The sequence below is a fragment of the Martes martes genome (genome assembly GCF_963455335.1).
Source record: "Martes martes genome assembly, chromosome: 5".
Classification (NCBI taxonomy): domain Eukaryota; kingdom Metazoa; phylum Chordata; class Mammalia; order Carnivora; family Mustelidae; genus Martes; species Martes martes.
In genome coordinates this window covers 48,791,632-48,811,580 of record NC_137892.1, presented here as the reverse complement: position 1 = coordinate 48,811,580, position 19,949 = coordinate 48,791,632, and the positions used below count along the sequence as shown (strand labels likewise).

At 38.3% G+C, this 19,949-nt stretch overlaps 1 protein-coding gene across 1 annotated transcript in view; it reads right to left on the bottom strand.

The window, feature by feature from the left end:
* The window catches only part of MCTP1 (multiple C2 and transmembrane domain containing 1), a gene marked incomplete at its 5' end in the record, with an annotated part of 508,994 nt that overhangs the window by 84,595 nt on the left and 404,450 nt on the right, over positions 1-19,949 (bottom strand). Inside the window, one exon of the mRNA XM_080804324.1 lies at positions 673-792. Within this exon, the coding sequence (XP_080660450.1) occupies positions 673-792 (120 nt within the window). The remainder of the gene's footprint in view (positions 1-672; positions 793-19,949) is intronic.

The following is a 19,949-nucleotide window of genomic DNA, read 5'->3' as shown; positions in this document are numbered from 1 at the left end:
AGAGATACAACTATTATGTGCTTGCTTCTGCTTGCTCTAAAACTCTTTTTGAGAGAGAAGTGGTCTTACAGATTCTAAAAATTTTCAAAAATGCCAGAGAGGGCAGGTGGGTTCAGTATAACTTTCCCTACTTTATCCTCCAGCTGTACTCCTGATACACCCTGACACCAAGACGGATATTTGCTGTTATACAGTGAATTTTCATTGAATTAAGGTACTTTATGCACTTTCCCAGGCCAACAAATCATCAATCTTTTCTTCCTTCCAATGACAGACTACAGAGAAAGGTCTTATATAAAATACATTCATTTGGTCTGATCATAAATAATTTTATGACATTACATCTTAACTCAAGATTAAGACATAAAAACAAATGACAGTAAAGGAAATACTCATTTGAAATAACCTGTTTATAATTAAAAGTCATAGCTCATTCTTTGCTATGCTCTCGATTTTAGTGCCTACCAAGATGAGTCATGTTAGAAACAGGTGAATACTTCCTCTTATGTTAGGGCCAAAGGGGTTGTTATTTTTGAACTGATTAAGACTTTCCTCCAAACTCGAGTGTTTATGAACAGAATTTCTGGTTTGTAAAATTAAATCAATGTTGATCCTGTCAGAGGGACGAAGAATAACAACAAAACACATACGAATAAGAAAGCAGAAACTTACTGTATCACGTTGCCTGTTATCTTTCCCTGATATTATCAAGAAGTAGTTCCATGTCAACAGTAACAACAGAACCAGTGGTATCATGTAGAGCTCAAAGTTCCAGACAACAAAGAGAAAGAGCTGGAGGAGAAGGAGAGGAAAAAAGATGAGTCAATTCTGACTTTCATTAAATGGACCCTCTTATCCACACCCCACTTCAAAAACACAAAACTAAATGCTTCAGAACGGAAAGATTTATCTGTAAAACAAAGCCTTGAGAACTTGTTAGGCATTGTTCTAAAAGCACCACGGATCTCTGGAAAGTTAGTGTTAAGATTTTTACTTTGTTTAATTTCTATGAAGGAAAACCAATATCATTACCCTGACAACAGATAATTTTAATTTTTTTCATCTAGTGAAATTATTGTCAGGTTGGACAAAATAGAGTTTAAAAAAAAAAAGCTTGCCAAATGAGCTTCACTACATTGTCAGACATAACTGGTCTATATGCGTTAATGATAAAGAAGGAATCACTGTTTAATATCATGGACTTTTTTTTTTTTTAAATCTCACAATGCAACACACATAATAGGCAGATTAAAATACCAAGTCTGCACCAGAGAGCCAAAGAGCTCACATTATGAATAAAAGCACTGCTACCAATAAGTCTAAAAATAGGTTGGCTTAACATTTAGCACTACCATAGAAATCAAACAGCTATTTAAAAAATAGAATAAGTTCGTCAAAGGAAATTTTTAAATGTCTATGCATATTAAATTTGAAAACTACCAACTCTCTATGTATATAAATTATTTTTAACGGTAAGACAATTAGATTATGAACTCACCTAGCCTGGCAAGAGGAGCCACTCTAAGATCATCTGCATTGTAAAATCAGCAGCAATGTGTACAAAGTGTGTCTTGCCCTTGTGACCGCATGCCATCCCCCCCCACCCCCCACCTCGACTCTCTTATAATTCTGAAGAGATCATCTAAACTCTCTAGATCTGTGGCTCCAGCTGCCAAGCAAGGCAACATTAAGTCAAATGATTTCGTGGAGGTACTGAAGAGCTGGATTCCATTCCGTTCAATCCCTAATGCATCCTCCCCTCAGTTTCTGCCTCTGTAAAATGGGGCTGAGAAGAGTATCCACCTGACAGGTTGTGAAAACTAAATAGCTGGGCTGTGTTAGGTTAACACACTGCGTGGTACCCAGTCAGTGCTCCGAAAATATTTGTGTTGTTGTATAAATGTTTATCGATTGCTTACGAAATTCAGAAAGTTAACTAGGGATAATCCTTAGTCCATGACCGAAAACTGGAAAGTCATCTGCCTACTGAGATTTAGCTGAACCATAGTGTGAGTGGAAATTTGAGCCAGGTGGTTGGGGTAACACAGATATCAGGTGTTTGACAGGCCAGGAGGGTTAGGAGCAGTACCCTGAGAACACTCATGTCAGGCAGGGCAACATGGACCATTTACAGCCTTCTTAATATGCTTCAGCCAAGCCTACCACCTAGCAAGATGGCAGAGAAAATCAACCTGTGCAGAGGGGTAGAGAAACCCATGGCCTAAGGACTCGAAGACAGATTCTAGGCATTAGAAAGTCACTCTGCCTCAGTGTTTTCATTTCTAAACACATGGGTCTATAGACCCGATAATCTTTAACATCCCTTCCCTAATATTTAAAATGATTTCACGGCATTACTGTGACATCTGTTGCTATTGTTCTTGTTTTATGTGACATTAAATCCTGAATTCTTGGGATATTTATAACCCAGATGGACACCAACAAATAACGATTTAGTAACCCAAGAAATGACTTCTGGACAGAATTACATGGTAACTATAGATTCAAGTTCCTGAATAAGAAAAATCTCAAATATATCAGTGCATGAGACACAAGTCTCATCCTTACTTTCTCAAGTAGAAGGAGTTCCAGAAAAATAAAATATTTCTATTTAATTTTTGAAATTTATGCAATATATATAAAGATGATACAAATTATAATTGATGGTTATGATTATTTTATTAAAATTTGTTTTTAAAAGATAATTCTTTATTCAGGAAATGAATTAAGACAAATTTGACAGACATGAACACATGTGAAAGGGAAAATTATTTTTGGCTAGAATCCATATTAATTCTTTACATATTTATTTGCAAAATTTAGGCAGTTACTAGAATATAAGCTCTTTAAGGATAAGGACTTTTTCTTTCTGTTCACTCTTCTACCCCCAGAGCACAGAACAGTGCTTAGGAATAGAAGGTGTTCAATAAATATATATTTGTTGCATTAATGAATAAATGGGCATTGGGTTCCCAAGTCTTTTAACATAAGTCTACTTTATTATTGTTTTAGTAAAAGTGCTATATAGCCACTACATGACATCAAGTAACTTTGTGAAAGTGTATTCAGAATTACAGCCTGGGATGACACTAACCAATTTCTCACTGAGGCACATAAAGATTCTCTTTCTATTCTGGCCATGAAGTTATAAACCGACTTGCATATTATGGTCTGACCACTGTCTTTCCTTTTGGAACTTCCTCTATGTTTGTCTTTTCTGAGGACGTTCACATGACTTGGTGTATTCTGGCCTCACAGATGGGACTCAGATGATTCCATAACAATATGTCACCAATCGTATTCATTTGAAATTTATTAAGCGCAGATATTCCATCCTGTAGTGTCTACTCACTAGTGTTAATTAGAGTTCTGAGGTCACCCAGAATAAAGTTACTTGGAATGTCTACATGTTGGTGTTAGTTGGAGGACAGGTATTGCATAGAAAAAACTTTCTAGATGATAACCAAGTAATCAAGACACCTATCATGCCTTTTTCTTCTCTAGATACAACATCACTAGTTGCTTAAAGCACCAGTCCACAAGGAATGGTTTCTGGGGACGTCTCCATTGTGGACATCATCCTCTCATCACATCTAAATCCATAAGCAAGCAATAGCTTTCTTAAAATACAGTGCACAGAACTGACATGACACATTAATACCTGTGGTATTTATAAACTTAACAACATGAGCACCAGAACATAAGATGGGGAAAGATACAGAAGAGAGAAAGAGAAAAAAAGGTAGAATTACATTAGTTTCATAGATCTTGGCAATGGAAAAATAATCTTCCCATTTTTTTTTTCTTTAAGAATCGAATATTTAGGTAACTAAGTAAGGGAGCTCTGTTGTTGAGACTACCTTTAAAAAAAAAAACAAGAGAGCTTTGAATAAACTCTAAGTATGAAAGTATTCATTTTTTTAAATTCAATATCTAACTGGAGATTTCAAAAGGTCAAAGTGAAAAAGAACATAAAATATACTTACTGACTATTTACTATGTGATACACAATAGTTGATGTTCAAAATTAAGATATGGCAAGGTCTTTAGATTCAGATTGCTATAGTGAATGGTTGCATTCACTATAGCATTAGTGATTATTATAATACTTATTAGCAGGAGAGGATTGTCTAAAAAAGCCCCCAGAGGAGGAAGGGTGCCTTTTAGCTTATTGTCTCCACACGCAAGCTTCCCTTCACTCAGGGCCCACCTGCAGTGAGATTGATGCTTTCCTACCAAAAAGCCACAATAACACTCAAGACCAAGTCCTCAGTGTCATCCTAGGGCAGCATGTGAAAGACATCTCAGAAAACCCAGGAAAGCCAAGACGCTATAGGAACTATCCTTGGTCCTGACTTCCCTTATTCCTAAGTTTGAGAGAAAAAAGTCAGATATTGTAACAGGCTAAAATGGGGTGGAAAAAGAAATCTAGGTATAATTAAAAAAAAAAAAAAACAAAACCCTGGCACATGCACAGAATATAAATACAAACCATAAAAATCCTAACATTTATCCTGACCCATACTTCTAGAACCCAAACTGAAGCTGGTCCAAACTGCTGACCCACAGAATCATCACTAAATAAATGGTAATTGCTTTAAGCTACTAATTATGGGGTGGTTTGTTATACAGCAAAAGCTAACTGATACATATTCTTTTTCCAAAGAGACAATGGTGTATAATAAATATGGTCTGGACCAGAAGACTGAAGAAGTGGTTTGAGTTCCATTTCTGCTGTTTGATCATCACAGGACTTTGAGCAAGTCAGTTATTCTCTTTTATTTGAGTCTATTATTTATCAAATGGAGATGGAAACACCTGCCTATTTCACAAGCTGGCTGTGGGGAATAACTCCTGTAATGTATGTGGAAACATCTGATGCTTTTCATATTTAAAATTGTTTCTGAAAAATTCAGAGACTTTATAAACTAATACTCCAAGAATGGTCATTATCATAACTTCAAGCAGTTATAGAAGATGCGTGGTATCTTTAGAGGGATGTGTGTGCGAAAGGGATATGTTGGAAGGAAATCATAAGTGTTCAATAGCAGGGTTGCTGTTAAAGTTTTCGTTAATAGCTGAAACAAGAAAAATCCAGGTCTTCACATAAACTCATGATTTCTAATAAATGACATTATCCCACACTGCAGATTTTGTGAACTCCAGCCTTAATCAAGCTTTTAAACATCAACCATTTTAAACAACCTATGCCCCTAGATATAAAAGAATCTTGTTCTGAACTAGCAGTTTTTTGATGGTCAATTCCTGTTGATATTTTTTTTTTTGCTTTTAAATCCTAATACTTTTTATCTAAATCAATGTTATCTTGCCTATGACAGTAGCATCAACATCACAGAGAGCAATTATTCAGTGTCTATTTGGGCTAGACTTTAAAAGCTATCTAAATTTAATCTAAATATTCAGAGTAGCTTTTTTGGAAATCTATAATTTACTAAAAGGTAAATAATATAATTCATCCTAACAAATGTCTTATATCACATTATATAAAAAAAACTTTAGGGAAAAAGTCCTGAGAGGCAGGCTGGGAAGGCAGAGATTACTGTGCTTTTTTGCAAATAGGTAAACTGAGGTTCAAATTTGAGACTTGTCTATAGACACCTGCTACTGGGTGGCAGAGCCAGGTCTTCTGATCCCCAGTCCAGTGTGTTTTTCCACCAGTACTCCACTGCCTCTCAGGGGAAGGATTTTTATAGTAAATATTGATGTTCGAAAGTTATCAATTATTTACGGACTGATCATTTCAGTTCGTAGATTTTCTGTATGTCTATTTCTTTCCTTCCTCTTGCTCTGGGATAACTACTTTTGCATTAGGGCAAAGAAACAGAATGCCACTCTTAGGCGTTCTGGTAAAGGTTTTGCATGGCAGAGAGGTCAACAAATAATGGTCAAAATGAGGTTTGCGGAGCCCAATTTCATTCTTCCCTTTTCTCACTATCTTGCATGGCTCTGAATAATCAAAAGTTCGCTATTCACAAGGTTTCTATTAAACAGGGTTTTCTTCTGTCCGAAATGTTTAGAAGAGGTTAGCAAGGTGCCAGTACAGCCATCGATTAGAAAATGAATGAGCCCAATTACATTTTTACAGATAAAAAAAGAAAAAGCCTTACTTTTTCACATGAAGATTAGACAAAAAAAGAAAACCTTTTCCACTCAGAAGCTAGATGAAGATGGGTTGAGGCTTTTCACTCCTATTTCAACAAGGCAAATTATGTCAAGTAGAGTGAATGATTCACAATATTAAGATTTTAGAGCAACACCATTTCTTAGGAGGTGCAAGACATGCATGATTTTTCTTTCTTTGAGCCTGGGGTCTTAAGAGTCCCAGGCAGGACAGGGCCATTCACATCATCCCATCAATTGATGCTCTCATTGAAGAGCAGTGGAAGACGCCTGCTTTCAACGATCATTCGGTGCAACACATGACCGTATCCCTGGGGGAGAACACTTCAAAAAAATCATTTAAGTTGGAATATTGAATATCCTATTCTTTTGCAAACTACAGTATATTTTAAAAAGAAATCTCATCCAAAATGATTAACACTTCCTACTGTTCAGGAAAAAAGCCTGCCCTTTCAGACTAACAGCTGTGGATCATTAGCTCTCCAGTGATGAGATGTGTTTGATGAGTATTTTTCTTTCTAATTAAGAGATGAGATTCTCTATTTGACTGTCTCTTCAGAAAGAAGTGAAGAAAAAACTCCCTGCCTACATGGAAAGGCCCTCTCCTACAAAACAATTAATTATTTCCTGGCCCTTTTAGAAAATCCTTTCCCTCCCTAATTTCAATTCATTTTTTTCTTAAATTTAACACATTCACACTCAGGCCTTCACAGTATTAACCCATTTTTCACCCAGCATTCCCTCTCTGGTGTCTTCCTGTTTGTTTCACCACCCAATAATATCTACTTCAGGTAAAAGAGAATGAGGAAACGTATCAAAAGTACATATATGCTTAATCTAACAGAGAACATCTGGTATGGGAATATTCTCTGATCCGAGAGAGGCCTCAAATTAGAGAGATGATAAATACATAACATTTGCTTGTTGAGGAACTAGGCAGTGCTTTAAAACAAACCAAAAACAACAGCAAAAAACTCTAAGGTGTTTAGCAGTACATTAAAACAAAAAACAAAAAAACAACCACCATCACCACCACCACCACCAACAAAAACTTTTAAGGTAATCTGTCCTTAAAAGGAAAGTATTTCAGGACACCTGGGTGGCTCACTGGTTAAGCAGGTGTCTGCCTCTAGGCTCAGATCATGATCCCAAGGTCCTGGGATCAAATCATATGTCTGGCTCCTTGCTCAGCGGGGACCCTGCTTCTCCCTCTGCCTGCTGCTCCCCCTGCTTGTGCTCTCTTTCTTTCTCACAAGTAAAAAAATAAAATCTTAAGAAAAAAGGAAAGTATTTCCACTCTACCAATAAGACTGGCCTTAAAGAAGAAAGCTAGGGAATGTAAAGTGGGACCTAAAAATACAGTTTTTCTTGTTGAAAAAACCATCAGCAAGGTTATAAAATTCTCAGATTAAAAATATGATTCAAGAGTATAGTAAAAAGCAGATGAAAGAACTCTTGGCAAATTAATCCCATCAAATGCTTCTTGAAATCCTTTTAGGTGCGGGAGAGAAAGGAGGGAAGAAAGGGGAGAGGGCCCACTTTCAAAGATTTGGGTAATGTGCCGCCACATTCTTCCCCCATGGTTCATTTGGAACTATGCGGCGATATTTTTCATTGCCACAGTGGAGTAGTGGGAGAGGGGAGATACTGGCATTTAGTGAAACGCCTCCTCCTATGCGGAAGAGTGCTGTCCAGTGAAAAACTTTCCTGTCCCAAATGTTACCACAACTCCTTTGAGAAACACTGCCAATTCTCTCACACAGACAATAGGTCATCCTCAACTTAGCAAAGAAGAAACAGTATGTATATCAACAGATGTACAGAATGGAGTGCCTGGGTGGCTCAGTCAGATGTCCAACTCTTGGTTCTGACTTAGGTCATGACCTCAGGGTCAGGGGATTGAGCCCTACCTCAGGGCTCTGCACTGGGCTGGGAGAGTCTGCTTGGAATCCTCTCTCCCTTTCCCCTACACCTCTACCCCAGCTCACTCTCTGTAAATAAAATCCTCAAAAGAAGTATATACAAAAGAAGGGTAGGTCTATTTCCCAGATGATGGCATGAATTCTGACTTAAGGAGTTAGGGTTAGAGAGGAGTATAGAAAAAAACTTCACTCAGTCATTAGCATTTTCTCTAGTCTCTTTCACACCATCTATTAGCATTTAACATTTCTTAAAAAATATGGCTAAAGAAGAACTAGAGGTTAACCCACTCTGCCCATTTAGTCTCCCTTGGATTAAGTCAGACCAGTCTTCAGAACTTCATCTTCTAGGAAGGGGTTGGTTTTGCCTTGATTTAAATAGCCAGATGGCATCACCACCTGCTCTGAAGTCTTTATTTCTGGTTGGTTCCACTACAGCCCTTTGTACCACCTCCAACGAAAAGAGGAGAGAAGATAGGCAAAATGAACCTGATTAATTCCCAGCGGAGCAACAGCTTTTTCAAGGTGGTTTCAAAGTAGGAGATGTTGCTCTTCTGAAGAGAGGTTTTGCTTGGTTTGGACTATTCTCTAAAAAAACAGCGGGGAAAGGGTGACAACCTCAGACCCACTGGATTGCTCCAACTTGTTTTGCCGTTTTCTGGGATCATTCATTTCACAATGATACAAGGAGTCTTACCATGTCCAAAAGAGCCTCATGTGGATGTTCATATACTGTGGCTTCTCTTCCCTTCTCTCAACTAGGATGAGAATTATGACAGCTCCCTCTACTCTTTCTTTTTGAGTAGTTTCACTCAGAGGCCAAACTGACAAGACCATCGGAGTGTTGTGTTTTGTTGTGCTTTGGTGTGTGTGCTTTGGTGTGTGTGTGTGTGTGTGTGTGTGTCTTATGTGTTTAGACCAAAAAAAAAAAAGTCAAAACACACTCTGTATTAAATGATCCCTTATATTGACTAGGCATAATACATCAAGAGAACCATCTACCTCTTTTCTGATGACAGGAGGAATATATGGTTAGGAGTAGGGGAAAATAAAAAGGGAGAGAAACTGGTTGGTGTGTTGGCAAAGCTTTGAATTGAGTGTACATACTCGAACTTAGGTTATTATTTGCTCGTAGTGTTGCAAATTCATTTTTTCTTCAAATTTACTTAGACTACTTATAAATACAGATCAGTAACTTCCAAATCCATACTTTGTGAAACCATACACTGGGTTTTTAAATCGCTTCCTAAAACTTAAAGTCCATAATCTCAGTATACCCAGGTCCTTTTGAAAAGCATAGCTTGACTCCATCTATTAAGAAGCACATGTGACAATGAGATAGAACTCATTTGAAGATGTCTTACGTATGACCCACAGGAACACCTACTGAAGATGGACCCAAACCACCTCGAAGATGTTGCTATCAACCAATCGTAGCATAGTGCACACCACTTCCCTTGACAGAACTATTCTATCCATAGAAACTGCCAGCCAGGAGGCTTGGGAACTTATTTATTTAGATTTTTTTTTTCTTTTTCAGCTTACAACTTGTACTGATATTTCATGTCATTTTTATCAAAGTCAGAGATGAAAGGCTCTGGCTTTGCTTTGAGAACACTGACAACTCCAAAATGTAAAACCCAGAGTACGTCCAACTGAAGCATCACACCAACCACACAGGAAGAACTGATAAGAAACCCCTGCAATGTTTTGAGTCTAATATTTAGAAAAGTTGGGATGTAGAATCAAAGTGACAAATGCTTATAGATGCCTGGAGACTGGATTCTCTGAGGCCCCTTCATTAGAAATTAGTACATTACCCAGTAGTTTGTAATGCCCGTCATAGGATCAGATAGAGTTTTGTTTTTAGTTTTAATAGCCTGATTAGTCACAGAAGTTCTGCTCGTTCAAAATCAGGCTGCATGCAAAGTCATTTCTTGCAGACTGCAAATCAACACATATTTACTGTATTGTTTTAAATGACCAAACATAAATAATGAAGAGGAATTGGTACTGTTTGGTCCATGAAGAGGTTGTTGATAGCGAGTAATGACTGCTTTAAAAGATACTGAAGGACTAGCCAAGGAAACATGGAAGAATGTGTTAAGGCTGTTAAGCTCCCTGAAGCTTATCCTTCTCTAGGGTCACATTTCTCTAGGCTGCAGCTGGTTCTGAAAGGACCCATGACTGTCTCACTAGTAAAGGGGAAGAACATTCCATGCCTTAATTTAAAAAAATTACTTTAATGTTGGTTCTCTATTTTTGCCTTATCTACGCCTCCAGTGCCAATGAAAAAGGCATCTTTTTTCATGATATTCAAGTCATGATATAATGTTCTATGATATCTTTTCCTCTTGTTATTTTTTTATTTTTTTTAAAGATTTTATTTATTTGACAGAGAGATCACAAGTAGGCAGAGAGGCAGGCAGGGAGACAGGGGGAAGCAGACTCCCTACTGAGTAGAGAGCCCGATGTGGGGTTCAATCCCAGGACCCTGAGATCATGACCTGAGACGAAGGCAGAGGCTTAACCCACTGAGCCACCCAGGCGCCTCTCTTCCTCTTTTTAAATTCTTAAACTATTACTTAACAAATTATTGGATTAAATGTGTAAGTAATATCATTTGGGGATACTGTCACAAAAATACGCCCTTTTTATATATTTCTATATATTTTCTAAATAATATGATTTGGGGATATTGTCATACACATGTGCCATTTAGGTTTTCTAGGCTTTAGAAGTGCTATAGGTTTGTTAAGGCTTATTAAAGATAGTCATCTTTTACATTTTTAATTTACTTTTTAAAAAGTTATTAGAGAGAGAGGAAAACCACATGTGTGCCCATGAGTGAGGGGAGGAGCAGAGGGGGCAAGGAGTCTCCATGCTGAGCACCGAGCCTGATGTGGGCCTTGATCTCCTAACCCTGAGATCCTGACCTGAGCCGAAATCAAGAGTCAGATGCTTAACAGACTGAGCCACCCAGGTGCCCCATCTTTTAGGTTTTTAAAGAAGTGAATCTGTTACCATTACCCTTTTTGAAGTACATGCCTCATCAACTCCCTTCTTTGTATGTGTAAATGCTGTAACTAGACTTACAAATCCAATACCAATGTTTGCTGATGTACAAAATGTAAAATTTTCCCCAAGCTTGAAATCTGGCTTTCAAGCTATCTCCATCATGAACAGGTACAATATTTAGGGCAACAGCTGGCACTTCAGTTGCTCATGGGGGGAAACTCCCTCTGTTCTCCATACTGTGCCAGAAAATAGGATACTCAGCCAAACACATGTTAGTAAAGTCTGCGATACAAGTTACTTTCAAAATTAGTACTGTCGTCTTTATAGTCCCCATTCTATGTCACTGAACAAGAATGCCTTAAAAGAAGTAGATGATCGATTGCAGTGAGTGTTTTTTTTTTTTTTTTAAATACAGTAGATGATGTGCAGAGGGTTGCACTTTGCCATATTTGGGGATGTTTGGTACCATTCTGATTCATTGCCACTCAAATGATCTCACTCAGGCTTATTCAGCTTATGATGAATATCTTCCCCAGCCTATTGATTTCTGATCATTCTTTTTAATCCATCATGCTATAACCTAGCTGTTGGTGACTTCTTTGTCCAGATTTAATAACTTCATTTCAATCTTAAAATCACAGAGCTTAAGTCAGAAAGCATGCTTTAAAATGTTCACCTTTATAAATATATTTAAGACCTAATAATATCATGTATTTCAGCTATCTTACCAGCTTTGGAAACTTCATCTCCCATTCTGTCTTATAATTTTCTAATTTTCTCCTTCACTGGTCTCATTCCCCCCAATCCCTCTGTTCTGGAAAAACTTCAAGAGTTATGTTTAGCAGCTCTAGCTATGTCTGAACATTTCTCTTTGCAATTCAAATAATCATCTTAGGCTGATTTTAACAGCCTTCTTTACTCCATTCCATCTTTTACCCTTGCTGTGTAATGTTTACTGATGAATGCCTTTCTCCCGTTTCTTAACAGATCTAAGTGGTATAGTTACTGCATGGGAAGCCTAGAGGTTTGAACACTAAGTAGACATTTCTCTTGGCTATTTTCCACACCTCCAAACATTCTCTTAAATGCAACAGGGCTTGTGTTTCAATGGTAACAGAAGTTATCAGAGAACACTAGTTTAGACAGCAAGCAAGCTGAACTCCAACTGTTCCAACAGCCTGACTTTTACAGTAAAAGGAAAGGCCCTGGGCCAAGACCACTGAGATGAGCAGGTATTTTTAGTTCACTTGTAGGCCAGCTCTAATGTAATTCTGAAATGTTTTCTTCAAACCAAACCCAACTTTTTCAGGGCTGTCCAAATCTGTTTTCTTTTATAGCAAGTACAAATTCTTGGAGCAAGGGAAGCATGCGTATCATTTGCAATGCTGCTGCATGTCTATGGTGTTGATGCCCGATGGCTCAAATTAGTCCGCCAAGCAGATGAGCGCATTGTAATTAGCTCTTGTCAAACTGTTAGAAATACAAAAACCATTTCCACTGTAATAAAAATTATGAAAAAGAAAAATCTCTCATATCATTTTCAGCCAAAATAGTTCCTGAAATGTCTGGTAGTTTAGGATTCCAGAGTTCTAAAAGAAGGCCATTTCATTTTCAGAAAAGCTTTCACTTCATTGACATGGAGATGCTGACATGTATTATCTTTCAGGCATTTTTGTTGTTGTATTTGACTGCCTGTAAAACCTCATTTCTAAAAATAACCTGTCCGGAGTGGGCACATTTTGTTGAGCCACATGGTACTGATGTAGGATTTTCAAACATTTCTACTTCTTCAAGTACTTTTTTGAATCAAGATTTTCGGACTTTTTCTACTAGTGTGTTATTATTACCATTTTCCTGAATAACTACATATCGCATTCTCCCAAGAGGACATTAAGGAGACATGATTGATTATAGGTTAGATGGGATAACCTTGATGTAAACTCTCATGTGATGAACACTAATTTCTTCCAGACAACTTATTTGGACATTCATTAGTGGAACAGTGACTCAAAGACTACTTTGCTCAATATTTAAATTCTTCACCAGCGTGAGGAGGGTTCTTGAGCTCTCTGAAATTTAATGTCCTCTCAAGGAAAAATATGAGCTACTAGTAGGTGGCTATTTCAAAATGTAAATTTAAATACTAACCAAAAGATAAATCAGCTTGGAATTAGGTCAGATATATCAAAAAACCACCCCCTTCTACTTGCCTTCAAAATCTTCCCAAAGATACCTTTAAGTATAGTTGTAGAAATTAGCAGGATGTTATAAGTGAATCTGTCTTTAAAAGTAGTAAAATTACCATATACAAAACTTAATACAAAACTGATCATAGAGCAAAAACTATAAAACTATTTCTAGAAGGAAACAAGGAGAGAGTAGTTATGGCCTTGGGCTAGGCAAAGAATTCACAGATATAACACCAAAAGCATGATCTAAATATGCATCTAAAAATTAGACTTCATTAAAGTCAAAAACTTTTGTGCTTCAAAAGATACTATTAAGAAAAAAAAAAAAAAGAGAGAGATACTATTACGCAAGTGAGGGGTGCCTGGGTGGCTTAGTCAGTTAAGCATCTGCCTTTGGCTCAGGTCATGCTCTCAGGGTCCTGGGATCAGGTCCCACATCAGGCTCCTTGCTCAGTGGGGAGTTGGCTCCCTCTGCTCCTCCCCTGCTTGTTCTCTCTCACTCTCTCTCAAGTCAATCAATCACTCAATCAATCAAAGAAAATGAAAGACAAGCCACATACTGGGAAAAAATCATTGCAAATCATGTATCCAATACAGGATTTGTATCCAGTGTATATAAAGAGCACTTAAAAGTAATACAAAGACAAAACCCCAATTAAAAATTGGGCAAAAGATTTGAATAGATGTTTTACCAAAGAAAACATGCAAATGGCTAATAAGCATATGAAAAGATGCTCAGCATCATCAGCCACTAGAGAAACCTAAATTAAACTGCAAGGCAATACCACTTCATACCCACTAGAATGGCTTAATCAAGGCAGAAAGTACTGAATGGTCAAGATATAGAGAAACTGGAACTCATAACATGTTGATGAGCATGGAAAATGGTGTACTCATTTTGGAAAACAGTTTGGAAGTTCCTTAAAAAGGTAAACAGACCTAAACTTAATGTGTGAATCAACACTTTTACTCCATAGTTGTCACAGAAAAGAAATGAAAACATATGCCCACATCAAGTGTTCATACGGCCTTGTAACATGAATGCTTATATATAGCACCATTATCCACAATACCTCCCAAATGAAAATAACCCAATTGTTTATAACCTGGCAAAGGGAAGATGAAAATGTGCCATATCCATACACTGAAACACGACAACAATAAAAAGAAGACACTACTGACACATTCTGTGTCATGGACTCAGAATCATTATGCTAAATGAAACAAGTCAGATGCCCAAGACTACTTTTGCACCATTCCATTTATGTGAAATGTCCAGAAAAAGCAAATTGCTAGACATAAAAAGTGGACGAGTGGTTGCTAGGGGCTGGAGGTGGGAACAGGGAGTGGCTGTAACTGGCATGAGTGATCTTTTTGGGATGATGGTTGTACAACTCTGTATATTTACTAAAAACCAGTGAATTATACATTTAAGCTGATGAATTTTATGGCATACAAATTACACTTTAGTCCAGTTGTGTAAAAATAAAAATGGTTTAACTTCTGGGGAAGTAAATTCCAAAACAAAGAACTGAGAACAACTAGGCTAAGTCAATGAATGATCATGGATCTTCGATGAAGCTTGCCAATACTCTCAATATGTTTATACTCTCAAATGTTTAAAATGCTAGCTGATGAGACTATCTACATGATGATTCTTTGGACAGTTGTTTGTCCTTTGAGTTCAGAGAAGTTGTGCAAGACAATTAAAAAATAGTTAAGGCAAACATCAGTCTTAATCACTGTTAATTATAATGGGAAATGCAAGGTCCCAGAGGCAGGCCATGTAGATGGTAATAAGATACCACCCTACGCTCAGTCAGTTAAGGGGCTGCCTTCGGCCCAGATCATGATCCCAGGGTCCTGGGATAAAGCCCCATGTCGGGCTTCCTGCTCAGTGGAGAGCCTGCTTCTGCCTCTCCCTCTGCCTGCCGCTCTGCCTACTTGTGCACACTCTCTCTGTTAAATAAATAGAATCTTAAAAAAAAAAAAAAAGATACAACCACCCTAAGGTGAGGCTATTATGCAGTATTTCTAAATTCCCATGAAAAATATGATCAATTTGGGGAAAGAAAATGTTGAATTCCTCCTGGTGGTAAAGAGATAGCTGACAGCATGAGAAAAAGATTCTAAGGAAAACTTAGAGAAGATGTGGAAAAAATAGAAAAGGAAGGAAGGACAGTGGAGAGCAACAGGCTGAAAAAAAAAATAAGTTGAATAAAGGAGAAGAGAAGCAAATCTTCATACAGGAGGATGAGGACAGAGTGGGCAAGGTCAGCCTCCTTCCCCAGAAGAAAGCATTACTGGATAAACATGACAATGTTTTCTACTTTGTAATCGTGTTGGGGAGCCCTTTGAATTTGGTCCTAGAGTCTTAGGTTTTCGGGTGGATTCCCCAGTGATCTCTACCCCAAGTTACGGTGCCACGTATTAGGAAATAAAACTTCTCACTCCCCCACCCCTGACCCCCACCCACCAAAATGGCAGGGAAATGTTAAGAGGCAATTGCTTTATTTTTCTGGTCAGCAACAGTCAGCGGCTCCCTTTGGTTGGTTGGGTTTGTTTTTCTCAGTATATTACATCAAGAAAATAGAAATGAAAACTGCTGAACGCAGCAGGAAAAGTGAAATAAATCTGAACACTGCTTCCAACTGTTTTTATTTGAGCATTTCTAAAACTCTAGGAAAATCCTCCATCTTCCTAAACTACTACATACTTTTCTTTTTCTTTTCTTTTTTTTTTAAAAGATTTTATTTATTTATTTGACAGACAGAGATCACAAGTAGGCAGAGAGAGACAGGGGGAAGCAGAGAGCCCCGTTGAGCAGAGAGCCTGATGCGGGGCTCGATCCCAGGACCCTGAGATCATGACCTGAGCCGAGAGCAGAGACTTAACCCACTTAGCCACCCAGGTGTCCCCATACTGCATACTTTTCTTAATTTTTTTTTTCCCCAGAGTAAAGTGTAATCCATGTGTTTGGAAGTTAATTCTATCCAGCATGGACAAGCAGGTGAACCTGGCAGATTTCCCATTGTTTTTACAGTCCTGTTGCCCATCTATCAACTGCCGCAATCTAAACTTGTTCCCTGTTCCGCTGTCAGTGCTGCAGAGCGATTCTAGCTCCCAGGGCGACAGGTGTGGCTTTGTCCTCTAAGTGAACGACACTGGGCAGAATTCAGCTCACCTTTCAGAGGTTCACTGTTGTGGCAACACTGCCTTTCTTTCATTTCAGAGGTGTTTGACCACACTTCTGTCCAGAAGCGTTGGTCATGTTTTTTGCTCTATGAAAGACACTGACTCAGAGGCAACTCCCAAATAAGTGTTTACTAGTGTCACAAAGGTGGATGACAGGTTTCTCTTTCCTAGCCATGGCTTGATCTGGAGAAGGCAGGAAGAGGTGTATGGCTTCTGTATATCAACCAGAAAAGGGCACCTCACGGCAGATTACAGCAAAAGTAAAAGAATCGGGGGCACCTGGGTGGCTCAGTGGGTAAAGCCGCTGCCTTCGGCTCAGGTCATGATCTCAGGATCCTGGGATCGAGTCCCCCATCAGGCTCTGCTCAGCAGGGAGCCTGCTTCCCTCTCTCTCTCTGCCTACCTCTGTCTACTTGTGATCTTTCTCTGTCAAATAAATAAATAAAATCTTAAAAAAAAAAAGTAAAAGGATCGGGCTGGTGTGAAGGGGGGGTCAATATACCCACTGAAAACAAAATACATATCACACCAACTGTCATGGACCCTCTGGACTGTTTATAGCTGTGTTTCTCTCTTTATGCCTCGTCTATGCAAAATAGAGAGGCAGAACCTAAAAAGGAACACAGTAAAAGATTAAAAAGGGCTGAAAATGTGTTCTAACATTTCTCCTATATAACAATTTAGCCTTTTTTTTTCTATTGAGAAACTTTATGGATAATGAGAGCCCCAAAACAGCTGCAACATTTTAGTACTCAGAGTAAAATAGTTTATGTATAAATAAATTTACCAAGTGTGTGTCTGCATATAACAGAAGATGTGTGTATATAAGTTTATATTGTATCTAGATCTATCCATACTTTTATTTATTCATCCCATGGGAAGTGTGCGTCCTTAGCTATTAAGTGAATATTTATGGTCCCTTCCCCCTCAACTGTAGAATGGAAATATTATAATGTGAAAGTTCATTACATGCTGTTAATGATACAGTTTATCTCACTTCTTAGGAAATAATTTTACATGGGATTAATATCATACTATTAATATATTTAAGAAATTTTATTTTGAAACCTCAATAAGAACTGAAAATGAAGTCAGCTTTAAATAATTTTAATTAAATAAAATTATTACCACAAAAGAGTAATTATATCTCAGTAATTCTATGTCCCAAGAGACCATTTAATTTTTTTTGCCTTTGTAATTTTTAATTATTTTTATTCCCATCTTGCAGATAGGAAAATTGAGTTGAGGGTGAAGCAAGCATTTTCTGACATAATTTTTAAACTCTACTTCGCGATCTTATTTCCAGAAACAAGATGGTAAAGTTTGACAGGATTTTAAGATAATTTTTGTAGCCTCTCTTCCAGATCATACGAAAAGATATATTTTTAAAGCTTGTTAAATGTAAAAGAATATTCCTATATTATGGGACTTAAATACATCATTTTATTAATCTGCCCTAATTCTCCTTCCCCATTTTAAAATTCATTTTAAAGACTGTGTTAAAAGATAAAAGGTGTCAAAGATAAGAAATGTGCTTGATAACTGGTACTGAAAACCTGTGACAGAGAAACCTTATACCTTACTGAAAACCTCTTATCTTCTCACACCTCCAAGACTCACCCAGTATCCTGGTGCACCTAAGATGCATCTGGCCTCCCATATAGAAGTAGTTGAAATTTGCTACATAATAACCTTTCAATTCCACCATCTTTTTGACAATGACAACGGTATTAGTGTCCTGATGCCCTGGTTACTTAAAGTATAGTGATGGCCCCTTTAGGGGGGGCTTGCTTTCACTGTTGATCCTTTTGATATACTTCTACCTCAATCTTAGTCAAGTTCTAGTGGGAGAAGTCTGACTTGATCTGCAACACAGGACACTGAGTAGGAAGAGCAGGGCGAGAAGGCTCCATGCCCCAGCAAAAAATATGCTAATCGGCTTATTATTTTGTGTGGTAATTCCTCTTCTCAGAAGTGATTCAATTCTAGGATAATTACCAACTTTATTAATAACTGTTGGCCATTCACCATCAACGTACTGTTCATATCCTTCATCTCTCTTTTTTTAAAAGATTTTTTAAAATGTATTTATTTGACGGACAGAGATCACAAGTAGGCAGAGAGGCAGGCAGAGAGAGAAAGGAAGCAGGCTCCCTGCTGAGCAGAGGGCCAGCCCCCCCTCCCCCATGCGGGGCTTGATCCCAGCACCCTGAGATCATGACCCGAGCGGAAGGCAGAGGCTTTAACCCACTGAGCCACCCAGGCGCCCCCTTTATCTCTTTATTCAGCACTCTCTTTATTCAGCTTTCTTGTGGAAATCTTCCACCACTATCAGTTGATGGTTTCTGGTGGAATGGATACTGCCTCTGGCTGCAGGTGGATGGACATTTTAGCTGGACCGGGTCTATGACAGCATTACCAGCTTCTGGTGAGAGCAGCGGGTTCAAGGATAGATGCATCAGAATAAGTGAGACTCAACTCTGGGTCTTTCGATCTACTGAAAAAGAGAATCTTTTTCCTGACCAAAAGCTAGCAGACTGTAAGCATGGGGGTGCTGACTGCCACTTAGGGGACAGCTCTGCTTGGGATCAGTGTTGGCACAAATGGAAATCAAGCCAAGAAATAGCTAGAAAATGAGTTCTAATTCCATCATGTGAGCTCTAGACAGGTCTATAATTTGGCTTTCCATACATACACACGTAAAAGTAGGTAAAAAAGGACAATTCAAACACCTTCAATGTAATTTTTATAGCTTTTGAAAAATTTAGAATTCATCCACTACTGCTGGCACCTACCAGGCTAAGAATCTCTGGCAGTGGGGCCTTGGAATCTGTAATATTATCTATTTCCTCAGCATTTCTACTGCTCAGCTAATTTAGGGAATCATTATGGGCGTTCATTAATGGTTCTCACTCTTCTAATACCATCAGCAGGTTAGGTGAAATTCACATAATGCCTCCCTAGCTTCCCGGAAAGCAGACTATAAAATCAAATAGGCTGAGGACCACAGTTACTCTCATTCTGGGAGCTATAATGCCACCACCCCTTTTCTCCTCCAGTGAAGAAAAAGAAGAGATTGCCATTATGTGGGAGAGACTTTAAAGATTTTTATATATTTTTTTATTTGAGAGACAGAGAGCCAGGATCTGCCCTAGTCGGGGGAAGGGGCAGATGGCCAGGAAGAGGCAGAAAATCTCAAGCAGGGTCAGCCTGATCACAGAGGCTGATGTGAGGGGCTCCATCATCTCACAACCCTGAGATCATGACCTGAGCCAAAACCAAGAATCAGGCGCAAGCCACCTAGGTGCCCCATGCAGGAAACACTTTGATAGAAGGAGGTCTCCTTTCTTCCTTTCCAATAACCTCCTGGTAAATTTATACTGTCTCTAATCCCCCTGTATTCTGGAAGATGTGTGGCTTACTTTCCTGGTAATTGTTTAATTAGGCAAGTAGGATGAGCAGACAAAATGTAATTTGCAATTCAACG